This window comes from Heptranchias perlo, chromosome 32, assembly GCF_035084215.1.
Source record: "Heptranchias perlo isolate sHepPer1 chromosome 32, sHepPer1.hap1, whole genome shotgun sequence".
In the NCBI taxonomy this organism is placed as follows: domain Eukaryota; kingdom Metazoa; phylum Chordata; class Chondrichthyes; order Hexanchiformes; family Hexanchidae; genus Heptranchias; species Heptranchias perlo.
Window position 1 is genome coordinate 8418219 of NC_090356.1, and position 13915 is coordinate 8432133.

Sequence of the window (13915 nt, forward strand, 5' to 3'; positions counted from 1 at the left end):
GATACCTATCATTCTCCATTTTTTATTTTCTCTATTTTCTCTGAAAAAGACCAAGCCAATATGATGCAGATGAACATTTCTGATCAAGTGTATAGTTACCCGGTCTGTTCGTATAACCTCCAGTTCTCGTACAATGTAATCTTGTGCCATGCGTTCTTCCAGATGTCGCACAGAAATCATACCATACTCTTTTGATGCTTCTGAATCTGGCCAATAGCGGAAACATTTGTTCTGGAAGAAACAGAAAGTGAACAATAATAGTAGAATATTCCAATTCAGAGACTGTAATCCAACAGAAATATTCATGATGTGCAATTTTATTTTAGATAAAATAAAATAAAAATCTATCTTTTCAAAGGGATAAGCAAACTTTAGGGATAGTGCTTTCTCCTAGTGGTATTCTGTGTGGTCATTTCTTCAAGTAACATCATTCATTTTAAAACCGTAGGGCCAATTTTGTGATGGGGTACTGCAGTGGCATATGTGGAAGTGTGCAAACACATCTATTGTCAGGAGCACATAGAGTGGACCTCAAGAGTTTGCAAGGTACACTAGACACATTAAAATAATTGTCCTAAGTTCCCAGTGCACATTGGTCTACGTGCTTGGAGTGTGTGGAGCTGGGTGCGATATCCAGTATGGCAATAGATTTAAAGAGCTCCTGTTGCGCCTTAAAGGGGCAGACAAACCATTACAGCAATGTGAGTTTGCAACAGAAGGAACTGCATCGCTGAGGGCAGTGCAAGACCCCAAGGAGGAGGGAGGACTCCCAATTACAGAGAAAGCCCTAAAGAAGATGCTGAGAGAGGTGCAATGAAAGAGAATTATCGTTATTGCAGCAGGGGGGCATCCTTCTCAGAAATATGCCATCCAGGGGCAGCCTGAGAAGAATTGACAGAGCAGGTAGGTGCTGTTTCACATGTGAGGAGATCATGGACACAAATATCTTCCATTTGTAAAGTCATTAGCCCTGGAAAACAAAGCATCAGGGATCTGACGTATGCAGCAATACACTGCAGACTAGCTGATCTGAGCGATGTCATCTGAGGCAGCTGGAGAAGAGCTAATGGCATAGAAGTTCAAGGTATGGTGACTTTCACCATCAATGTCAGAATCATCCCAGTCCCAGACAAAATTGCAGGAGGGACTGCAGGAGATGGCAAAGTTTCAAGACTGCATCCTTGGTGAAGCATAGATAGTGAAGGCAGATTTCATTATTCATGCCAAGAAAAACTCTTCATTTAAAATTGAATATTTCAAATTATTTAGTAATTCAATTTTTTTTTAACAAGTAAATTCCCACTTTACTATGTTATTTACATTGCTTTATTAAAATTATTCGATCATTCAATGTATTATCGAAATAAACCACTTTGAATTATCAATAGACTGTAAACCTCCTTCAATGGTAGGAGGTGAAAAAGAGAACAATGCAAACATAAAGTACAAAATGTTGGAAAAAATGCACCAAACTAAATGCAACAAAAGTAACTTAAAGGCCAAAAAATAGTATCATCTCACACTCACAAACAAGCTAAACACATCTTTAAGAAAGTGACTCTCAAAGGCCAGGAATGTATGTTTTATTCAGGCCCTCAGCGATGATGCTGCATTTCTGGGGCAAACTACACAAAATGCACAGTAGGGAAGCTCTGTCCTCATTAAAATAATTTTCAAACCCCTAATGTGCATCAGCAGAGCTGTAAAAAAAAAACACAGGCAGCACAATTCCAGTGCAGACTGACTCCTGGGATTTCACCGCCCTACAACCGGTAATACACTTGCATGACTGATGCATCCCCTTACAATAATTTACCCATATATATTTATTTCTCCGTTGATATGAGAAGATGCCCATGTGCTGTAGGAAACCAGACTGATAAAACATTAAAGCACATTCAGCCTATTTAGCAAAAGCTCATCAAGGAATGTTTCTTAGAAGTATCTCCTCAATTCTTTGCAATTATTTATGATCTCTGAATTTCAGTACTTAGTAGAGAGCAAGCTTCATAGGAGTCCCCTGTGGCTTCAGCAGAACATGGCTGTTTCAATTCATGCAATGATGGAATATCTTCCGGACAGACATGCAAACGTTCCTTCCTCTTTAAATCAACAACTTTTCTCAGGATATTAAACTATAATGAATTTGGTAAAAGGACGCTTGGATGCGCAATGGGCTAAGGCTACAAAAGAAATTAAATAGAACTGTCAATGCTGGAAATCCGAAATAAAAACAGAAGTGCTGGAAATGCACAACAGAGCCAGTAACATCAGAACTCACGACGTGGCAGGACCAAGGACTAGGACTCCCTAATCTGGGAGTTTACAGTTTCCTGACCCATGAGGGACCTGGCATAAGACTGGAGGCTGGTATCCCCAGTGAGGTGTGCTGTACCAGCGGCTTCCAGAAAGAGCCAAGTCCAGGCCAGAAAAGTGGCGTAAATCCCTGAAAATGGGTAACATTTAAAAAATGTTAGTATTGGCCTCTTACATAGGAGGGAAAACTGTATGGGGTCTCGGGGAGAAAACTGGACATCTCCCCTATCCCTATGGCGGCCATTCGCTGGAGGATTCAGAAGTATGACGCGGGTGTGGAATCCAAGATGCGTCTGTAATGGAGTGAGCACCTGCCCGCCTCACACAAACGAGGTGATGACTCACTTATCCCGCGTATTTCACTGGGGTTAGCACAGGAGGGAACCGGCAGGCATGATCCCAACAACCTATGGATTTTCATGGTTATTATGTATAACATACTCATACATATCTAAGCTATGTATGATTTGCATATGATATCTAAGATTCGCATTTCTTTGTTTTTTTATTTCCTGCTAAAGAGAGGGAGGAGAGAAAACTGATTCCTTCCTGCGGTACAGTTTTAGGAGAACTTTTCAAATGGACATTACTCACGTGTGAGCTTGACAGTGAGAGTCAGCAGGCTATTTAACTCTGGAGGGCCTCACAGCCAAGCCTGATTCTATCCTCACATGTGTAGTTTCCACAGGGAACACTTAAGCTTGTTTTTAATTTTTTGAATCTGGGTTTACCCTATAGTATAGCCCTTGGCCCTTCTGCTAAGATTTTCAATTTTAAAAAATCTTATGAAATTCCAATTAACTGTAATTTTAGCCAATCCATTTTTTAAAAAAGTTTTTTTTCTTAAAAATTATAAACTTCTTTTTGCCTGTGCCAAATATAAATATTTTATCCATAAATAAGAACATACTCACCCTTCCTCTTTCTACTTCTTTGGTTGTCATGACAATGACGTGGGCATTTTCTTGATAAACCATTTTCCAAAAATCATTGATTGTATTCTGAAGACAGCCTTGTGTTGCAATGTAGTTTTTGGAATCATCTCCACTTTTTCCATTCTTCAGTTTCATGTGGAATAAAGAAAACCATTGTTCCAATGTCTACCTTTTCATTTTATTGAAGGAGTTTAAATATGATAAGTTTTATTGATTACCACCTAGACCAATACATACAAGAGGGATTTTTTTCAAACTATGAATTTGGTTATGCCCTGTAAAATTAAAAAATATTAATTGATTCACATTATTCTTTACCATCCCAACATAAATACTTTTACATTGTTTACTGTTTTGAGACAAAGTCAGATTGCATACTTACAACTAAGTGCAGCGAAGTTCCATCATCTGCTCAAAATTTCCAAAACCACCACAGGAAATATTTTAAACCATTTTTGTGATTTTGCTTAACATGGAGTCGAATACTTCTCGTAAAAAAATGGGTTTTGTTCATTTGAAAATGATAAGATGCCCTTCTCTTGAAAAAAACAAAATGGGCAAGAAATTGGGCCGTGTAGCGCCCGTTGTTTTGGTGCTACGCGGCCTCCCGAAGTGCCAAGATGGCGTCTTGGCTGCGCATGCACGTTTCCAGAGTGGCGTGCATGCGCAAATTCCGAACGCCGGCAGCATGTAAAGTAAGGAGAAAATGTATACAATCAGTGGGCAAAGCTGATTTAAAATGATAAGTTCCAAAATGGTGTCTAACGCTCAATTCAACGCGCAGTCTTAACCACGACCATTTGAACGTGTCTTAGAATGCCTGGAGGACCCCCCACCAATGCTATTTAAAGGGATCATGCAGGATTTACAGGTTAGTTGCTGGGTTATTGCTTCCGGCTGCAGATACATTTGTAACTGTTTTGTCTGCTATACTTGAATACTAGGACGCGGGGACATAGACTAACATTTGGAACCAGGAAGTGCAGGAGTGAAGTTAGGAAATGCTTCTACAAGCAAAGGGTGGTAGAAGTTTGGAACGCTCTTCTGCAAACGGCAGTTGATGCTAGCTCTATTGTGAATTCTAAATCTGAGATTGATAGATTTCTGTGAAACAAGGGTATTAAGGGATATGGGACTAAGGCGAGTATATGGAGTTAGGTCACAGGTGCGCCAGGATCTCATTGAGTGGCGGAACAGGCTCGTGTGGCTCAACGTCACTGCCACTTACTGCCTCCTGATATGCGCCACCTTCTCCTGCAAGAAAGCTGGACATGTGTCTGGGTGATGTGCTTGTCTCGGTTGAATAGCTGTCAGTGTGTGTGGCCTGTGAGTTGTGGGTGGGCGGCTTGCAACAGTGGTAATGTGTAAGGGTGAGAGGAAACATCTGATTGGAAGAGTTGAGTACTGATTGAAAGAGTTTGTTGGTATGTAGGTGATGGGGGGGGGTGTAGTGCGTGGAGCACTGGATGCATTAGTGGTGCAGTTGGTAGGAGATGCCACTTGACAGTTGACCTCACTCACCTTGACCACTCATGTCAGAGCATTGAACTTCTTCCTGCACTGCATCCATGTTGATGGTGCTGTGCGCCTGGTATCGACTTCGTCCCCCACTGCCTTTTGGGCATATCCCTGGAGGGCCTCTTGCCTCCATCCCCACCGCGGATATAGGATGTCCATCCTTCTGTCCACCTCTTGTACCAAGGCCTCTAGTGCATCATCAGAGAACCTTGGTGCACGCACTCTCGCAGGCTTGGTACAAACTCAGATCGGCAGATTGGTGAGGTCTGGCATGCAGATTGGAGCATGTGGGATTTAGAAGTGCGCAATCTTTATTCAGTGCTTTAACATAACTCAACAGTATGTAAACATAGGGACGGGACCTGCATTTGTGTTTTACGTGTGCGGTGTCTGATCTCCGTGCAGACAGCAGACTTCAATTTTTAGCAAATAGCAGCTACCTTTAAGAGATTTTAGGAGGCATCCTCCCTTTAAGAGATTGGGGCTTCCCCTGCTGGTGGAAAGTGTGAATTGCATTGAATCCTCGTGTCAAATACAATGCTGCTTGAAGGTGAATACTGAGGCCAGACGAAAGTCTCGTCCTGCCTGCGCAGGGGCCATTGGGTGCGGGTTAATAGTCATGCTACCTATGCCCTAAAATAGGCCTTATTCAATTTTTTTCCCCCCCAATATGTTTGTCCCATTTAAAGTTGCTTGTCTCCCCCACTATTCCCAGACCAAAAGGTTGGGCAAGCAATTTCTTAGACCTCTGCCACTGCTGCCCTGTAATGGGAGAGTTGGAGCTGCTGGAGAGTAGCCCCATGTAAATGATGCTCCGACCTTCTGTCCCTGTGGGTAAATAACTGACCTGTGCCAAGCATCCCTTTCTGATGCAACAGCTGAGACTGGGAATTTTGCATGTGGAAAATTATGGAGTAGCATCAGACAACTTAAGAATTCTTGGGGCCCTGGGCACCAAGAACATTCGGCACCCCTCTGCAACTCCGTACAACACCCACCCCCCCACAATCCATTAAAACCCAACATGTAGTAAAATGCATGTAGTTATAGTGTTTTTAGTGATGTACAAAATACATAAGGCCAGGTCTAATAAAGTCATTACAAACCATCTTGGAGAAGAATAGACACTTACTGTGATATAATTAGCATTGATATAATCTGATCCCAATATCGTTTCATCCACTTCCTTCAGGGTAACTCTGGTATTATCAACTACAACAAGAAGGTAATAATTAGTATCATTAGTATAAAGTCCTTGGACCTATACCTGTAATATATGTGTACACAGTTATGTTTGCAATGGCAAATTTGCATTCTGACAATGGCATTTACTACGATTTGTACAAGTTAGTTAGACATGGAAAAACTCTGTTGAGATGGTCACTCAATCCATGCCAACTCACAGGATACAGTCCATTGTTACTGTGCACCCTGCAACATTTCAGTACAGTTGGTATTGTCAGGCAGTAATAAAATTTGGAAGCATTAACTCAACCTCTATATTTTAACTGTCATCTGTACAAAACTGCAAAAAAGACAAATCAGCAATGATCATCCATGAATAGAAGCACAGCATCAATTTAGAACAGCAGGTTTGATGAATATGTCCATCTTTTCATTGAATTGAACTTTAACTGAAGGCTTGGCTTCCTATGGATCACTGAGAATATGACAATGCTGACACAAACCTAGAAGTAAAGTCCACTTACATGGTAAAATATTTTTGTATCTGTTCTTGCTTTTGTTTTCTATTCTCTGTCCCTCCTTTCTGCTATATAGTAGTTTATATTCTTGTTGCTGGAGAAGCTGTTAAAGAAAAACACACAAGGTGCGTATTATATGCTTGAATTAACTTTTAGCAATTAAATCCAGTTAGCTGGACTTTCCTTTGATGGAATGAACGGATTATGAGAATTTTTTTTTACAATGCATAGGACCTCAGCTACCTTTTGTTCTGTGATATGAGGATAGTGATTTAATTATAATCAAGTAATCATGTAGACTGGTGTGCACTTTTTAATTTTGTGGGAAGGCGAAATGAGTGCAATTCTATTCTGATCTCCTGCTAGAGGGGATTGAATCACTGCTGTGGGCAAGAATTCTTGCAAATGTTTTGCAGAACAGGGAATCCAGATACTACAGCAGTATTCAAAGAGGTGTTAACAGTCTTTTGAAAAAGGTACTGCAATACAATTTTTTTGTGAAATCTAATCAAGAGGTCAAGGCAAGTTCTGCAAAGTGGCTGATTTAAGGCACTTTTATATTTGTCACTTCTATAGTTCGGGTCAAGGAAGAATGCTGCCTTTACATACCTTGCTAAAATTTTAGACCCACCTTGTTGAGCATCTACGACCTTGCTGTCAGGTTAAGGGAGCTGGTTTTAGAAATGTAAAGACCAGGTGCTGGTGCATTGACATCTATCTTTTGCAACCCAAACTAAAGAAGCATCAAAGTACCTTTAGAGGGGTTAAAATGAGACCTGGGACTAAACAAAGTTGAGTAAGTGAGACAAAATGTAGTTAACTAAAAAAAAAACCCATTTCTCTTAATGGAGTGGTCAGGTTATAGATTACATGGGGAGGTCGACTTGCAAGATTCTATTCTGTGTATTAAAAAATATATAAATATATAATCCCACTTACCTCAAACTCTTCCCAAAAGCCTTGCTTGGCCTTTTCTGTGTTGTCTGCTGTTTTATTGAGTTCCTTCACTCGATTCTCTATGTTTGCAGCATTTATTCTTGTGGCATTAAATGGCTGTGAAAAAAACAAAGGTTGTTTCATTAAAATGACATAACTTTTTTCAGTTAATTCAATTTAATAGTGAAACAGTTAAATTAAAATGCATCAAGTCCACTGAATAGCTAATTAAAACAGTGGTGGTTCCTTATTTTACTTTAGGGGAGAAATTCAACTCACAGCCACCCATTTTTCCAGAGTAAAATCAACCTCTGAATTTTGCGTCTGCCACGCCTGAACTAGGCTGGAATTGCAATGGAATATATATTGACTCGGGCGACTTTTAATGAGAGCTGTATGTTAGAATTTACAAATATTTTCTTTTAAACTGTGGCTATTAAGAGGTAAAAGTTTCACTGTGCTGTTCTTTGGTGCATGCTAGCAGAAAATACTGTAAAACTGAACACTTCCAGCCCGTGATTTTCTGTCCACCAACATTAATGGATGGAAATTTTATGGGGTGAAAGTGCACAATTTTATATATGCTCCTGGCACACTCCAAGAAGCAGTACAGCTGTTTTTTTTACCCCTATATTACTATTTTAAAAAAGGCATCCTTCTAAAATTTAATTGTAGGCAGTAGAATTTCTGATATACTGATGAGACAGCACCCTAGCCATTGTACACAAAGTAAAGAAATTGTATTGTCTTGGTACCCTTGTTCTTTTATATGTATATTAATGATTTGGATGAGGGCATCCTTGGCAAAGTCTCCAAGTTTACAGCCGATGCTTAATTAGGGGACAGAGAAAATAATGAGAAGCTATACAACCAGTTTCTAAAGGATTTAGATGTTTTAGGCGAATAGGTGTGAGATGCAGGTCAATGTTGATCGGTTTAAATAATTTGTATATGAACAAAGGGCCAAAAGGAGCTTGTATTACGTTCAATAGTCATACAGTGTGCTGATCAAGAAAAGATCTAGGGATCACCGTGGACATATCTGTGTAACTGTCAGCCCTGTATCTGGCTGCAGTAAAAAAAAAGGGTAAGTACTATAAAATGGTGGGTTATATTAGTAAATTAAAAGAGGTTATACAGTTGCTGTAATTGGTGCTGTGCACTGAGTTATTTATATGCATTTATGCACAAAAGGAACTGAGGAACATGATGAGAAGATAGATAGAAGGGAGTTGAAATGTATCAAAACAGGATGGGCTTGTTGATTCTCTAGACCTTTTCCTATTTCTAAAAATCCTTATGGTTTTATGCCTTCCTTCCAAGCCCAATGTATAAAAATGTAAAAATTATGCATGCCACTTCCATCCAGGTTTAATTTTTAAAAAGTCAGTCATTTTAAAAACACACCAATCAAAACGATAAGTGATTGTTGTAAATTAAGTGTTGCTACCAAAGTCACATTTGCTAGCCTTCCCTGAAACACATGGTTATTATCCCCATATACTTAGCAGTATTTTTTAAAAGGAGTATTACCGATTTCACTTTTTTGGCTGTTACAAGCCTCTAGAAATTTTCATTAAACGCGCTACTAGGAACTCAGTCACATTTGTAATGAACGACAGTTCCAGGAAGCTCATTTTTAGCTGGTAAAAAGAATGTGATGAGAATAGTCGCTTATCAAGTTTGTGGAAAATCTTATAAAGGATTAAGTTACCGATAGGACAAGTCAAGGTTTATAATAGATACACACTCAAGCATTGATATAATAATATGAAGCCCCCACCCCTGGTTCTAGTTCTACAGATGAAAAATGTTAAAATATAATGGTGCATTTGTCAGATTCACTTTTTCCAAAAATAATTTACCACGCTGGAAAATTATCCAGAAGTACATAGACCTACCCCTTAGAAGGACAAATACTGTACCTGTTTAAGGTGAACGACAATTCCAGAAACTTCTACCATTGGGTTTTTCTTGTAGTGTTCCACTAGGTCTGTAAGTGTGTCAAATCTTTCACCTCCACCAACGTCATACTTTCCAACCTGCATCAAAATAAAAAACAGACTGATTAAAATGCACAAATGACTTGTAATATAGAATATCCGCCTGCAAAGAGATTTGGAGCCTACTATCCTCTTAAGCTGAGATTTTAAAGAGGGGCTTATTGTAACTTTAATATTGTAGAGTTGGTTGCATGTACATGGGCCCTAAATGCAGGGAAAGATGTTTAGGTTTGCTGCAGATGTATTAATTCTTCGGTCATCATCCAGACAAAATAATGTCCTACGCTATACTTTGTCCATTGTGTACTAGGATGCAGAGTGTTCTGATTTCATACAACATATTAATGTCATTATCAGCATCATGTACTCCCAAGTCAGGCAGAGCATAGGTCAGATGAAGAGTAAAACTCCCCATCTCTGGCCCAAAAAAAAATCTTAATCCTAAACTCAGAACCCTTCCAACCTAGTGCAAAAGTAAGAATTTTTAATTTTCCACACTAGCTATTATGATGGCCTCTCTGAATGAGACTGCTAAATTATGGGAAGATTTGTGCTGTGCACGTTTGTTCACTAGAAATTTGGGGGAAGATTTCCGCTGTTCACTAATTATAGTGAAATTTTGCCCATTTATAATTTTGTTTTATAAAGTGACCAGTGGAAATCATCCTCTTGGATGGCAAAGTGTCAAATTCATTTCACATTAGTAGGCTTACTAGTTGAGAAATTAAGGATATTTCCATCCTATCAACCTGGCTGGATTTGAAATCAGGCTTTAGAAGTGAAAGGACAGTGTTCTAACTCAATGTATCACCCAGCTATTTAAGTGATCAGTTTTTGACATTTTAAAATATTCCTGTGCTTCCTGCCATGTGACTCGCTATTCAAGAGGACTCAAGTCATCAGCTATATTGTACTCTTTCTTGTCATATGGAGCAAACCACCAATAACAACTTACCATTGTATAGCACAATATCATACTTCTAAGAGGATTAATAAATGCAATGAAAACTAAATAACATACAATGGAAGAATAGCTATAAGGCCAGTTCACACCCTTAATAGAACAAGAGGTAATCTATAACTCAGAGTTAGACACACACACAGGCCCGAATTTTCTCAGGGGTTCTGCAAGACTCTGGCCATTGTCTGGTGGGAGATCAGTAGAACCCACCGGAAAATGGCAGGGATGCGGTTGTGCGGGGTTGCCCCCATTTCTGGGATTTTCCGGCCTGCCCCATACAAGGAAAATGTTGTCAGGTGGATGGAAAAAGAGGGAGTTCTTGCTTCCCAAGCTTATTTGAGACCCACGTTGCTACGGGAGGCTGGTATTCCAAGTGAGCCTCATTGGGGGAGAGGGTATTCAGGGCAGGCAAGTAGACTGGACCCCCAAACAATGGAAAAAATGTTTTTCTTAAATTTTCTTGATTATACAGGGGCCAAAGGGAACATGGCTGGGGTTGGGGGTCTGAGCAACTTTCTCCCATTGTGGGCAGACTCCAGATTTTCCGGTTATGTGGGGCAGGTGGGTACTGGAGATGTGCCCGCAGAGGCACAGGTGGCCACCTTGCCCATGCAAATTTGATGTCCTGCCACTAACCCCGAGGCCATAATACTTATTATATCCATGATAACACACAGTCTAGAATGCCCTCCAAGAGGCTGAAATGATGCCATAAACCTTAACAGTGAAACTCAGTGAAGACTGTCAACATCATTAGAATCCTGAAGTACGTCAATACCTTGGAATACATTCTACAGTATGACATACAGTAAAGAGAATTACATAGAATTTTACAGCACAGAAATAGGTCATTCGGCCCAACAGGTCTATGCTGGTGTTTATGCTCTACAAGAGCCTCCTCCCACCTATTTCATCTCACCCTATTAACATATCTTTCTATTCCTTTCTCCCTCATGTAATTATCTAGTTTTCCCTTAAATGCATTTATGCTAGTCACCTCAACCATTCCATGTGGTAACGAGTTCTACATTCTCAGCACTCTGAGTAAAGAAGTTTCTTCTGAATTCCTTATTGGATTGTTTAGTGAGTACCTTATATTTATGGCGCCTAGAATGATAATGATTTCTTACTTTTTTGGTTTAATGCTTTCAGTTTTTTTTATTGGAGGTCGACATAGATAATGGGCCGGAAATTGCTTTCAATATAACGGTGAGCCTAACAGCGCTCACCGTTATTGGTGGGGAAATCGAAGAACAAGTTCCGGTGACCGCATATGCACAATCAAACTCAGAAATCCAGAACTTGCTCTTCCTGGTTCGCCGGTGATCTCCTTAAAGGGACCTTGCTGGTTGCAATCAATGGACCAGTGCCAACTTGCTCTCCTGCCCAGCTGGAAACAAACTAATCTCACCCCAAAAGAGGTATGCTGCATTTTTTAGGTCTAAATTAAGTTTTAACAGCGTGGTTAAGTATTGATGTCTGCCAAACAACCTTCCTGGCACTAAAAATTAACTTTTTAAAATGTGGAGTCTCATTACTCCTGATTTTAATAGTTTTGGACACTTAAAGAAAACAACATTTTTAATTTAAAAAAAATATTTTTTTTTACTTTTTCTTTCTGTCTCTTTTATCTGAATCTTTTAATCTTACCCTCTCTTTATTTTACTTTCTCGATCTCATTTTATTGTACATTTACTAATCTTGCCTGGCACTTCCTGGTTGTTAGTTTGCGCAGTTTGTTAATGAACTGCACTTCCTGGTTCGCACATCGTGGCTTGCTTCAAGCTGATTGGTGGAGGGGACATAGCGCTCCTTTCCTCCTCTCACAGCTCAGAGAAGCAGTGACCCACCGCTGCACTTCTTGCAGCTCTCAATTAAAGCAAGTTGATGCTCAGAAGAGCGCAAAAAATTTGTGGGTGAGTTAGTTACTTACCAGTGGCAGGTGACATGTGTTCGCCACTCAGAGCAATTTCCGGCCCACTGTCAGACAGTTGGTTTTCATTTCTGAACCATGTGATTCGACCATCAGTGATATCCAAATTTATTTTACTGGTTGAAACAGGGGAATACCTTAGATTCTATAATTTCTGTAGACTGTAACGGTTGCGGGAAGGCGAATGATGGACAGTAAAACAATTTCAGGGTGCTGATAACTTACATGAATTGCTTGGAAACTTACTCTCACAGTTTCAGAGTTTGTCATCATGACCTTCAACCAGAAACCCTTTATTGTGTTACAGCACAGCTATTATTCTGCAGACTTTTTTCATTATAACTATAATGACTAATATTCTCCTTAATCGAGTAGTGCCTTATAGTAATTCATAATCCCTAAGTAAATGTTCATTCTCTCTAACTCCACTCCTCTCCCTCTATAACATGCACAAATTTACTTAGAAATCTACATATTGCGATTAACACTTTTGCAGCCTTCTGATCTAAATCTAAATTGTTACAAAGGAAAGCATGTGTAAAAGAATAATTGATAGGAATACTTACTGCTTGCTAGGTTAGTCCAGGAACTTTGCTTTTTGATATTTTCAATTATAACTTCCTTTCTAAAAGTTTCCTCCACACACTCTTGTATATACTCCATTTTTGCTGCTAAATGCTGTTATAGATAAACCGAGGTGACATAACGAAGGCGATACCTATGGAGCACTTCTGTATGATGTGAATTTGATCAGTTTTTTTTGTTCCGTTTTCTCCCCTTCTCTCCTGAGAGGATAACTGTTGTTATATTACCTTGTGATATATTACCCGTATATCCATTCTTCTTGTGTGAACCTGGAAAGTGTCAGCAGGCTATTTGACAATAGGGGCATTAGAGCTGTGCCCAATCTTTTCATTACACAAACATTTTCCATCAGAGGCCACTGTATAGTGATCAGTAGCAACAGTCCTGTCTGATTTGTTTCCACTCCCTACTCCAATCAACTAACTCAGCATAAACCAGGGATTAAATCTGGGATTTTCCTGGTCACTTCCACACTGGTTAGTGCACTAACAAATGGAGGAATTAGAAGAGCCATGAGAAATCTTTATTTATGTTGTGCTTTTAGTCTTCATTGACTATTTGCTTTGTTGTTATCATAGTATTATCAAGCTCCGAAAGTTGAATTTTACATTAGTAAGTAGTAGACTCCAACTGACAGGTAATTTTCAACATAAAGAAACAAAATTTACAAGCACTTCTTTGCTAGCTAAAACAAATAGCAAATTAAAAAGAATCCATAATAATAAAAAAAATTGTGACCAATCTGATTAGCCCACCTGATACCGAATCATCACATGTGTTACTCTTGCTTTGCGATCTCCATTTTCAACCTTTTCTTCATTAGTTAACACTGATAGAACAAAATCCCCTGGTTTACTGAGACTTTCACGCACAAGGAAACTTCCAGGTTTTCCTTTATCTGTCAGAAGTTTTTCAGCATCTTTACCTGATAGATGCCCATGATACCACCTGAAAACAGATATTAACAATTACAACAGGCTTCCTGCATCTTTCCCATTCACTATAAGTTAATTGCTTGTAAACAC

At 39.4% G+C, this 13915-nt stretch overlaps 1 protein-coding gene across 3 annotated transcripts in view; it reads right to left on the reverse strand.

Annotated features, from left to right (window-relative positions):
* Positions 1–13915, reverse strand: part of ptpn11b (protein tyrosine phosphatase non-receptor type 11b) — a 156001-nt gene that overhangs the window by 18459 nt on the left and 123627 nt on the right. For all 3 annotated transcript variants that reach the window (XM_067970300.1, XM_067970299.1, XM_067970301.1), the window contains exons 4-10: positions 13646–13838; positions 9334–9450; positions 7412–7525; positions 6479–6575; positions 5902–5981; positions 3231–3374; positions 100–231 (exon numbers count right to left, since the gene is read on the reverse strand). In XM_067970300.1, the coding sequence (XP_067826401.1) occupies positions 100–231; positions 3231–3374; positions 5902–5981; positions 6479–6575; positions 7412–7525; positions 9334–9450; positions 13646–13838 (877 nt within the window). The remainder of the gene's footprint in view (positions 1–99; positions 232–3230; positions 3375–5901; positions 5982–6478; positions 6576–7411; positions 7526–9333; positions 9451–13645; positions 13839–13915) is intronic.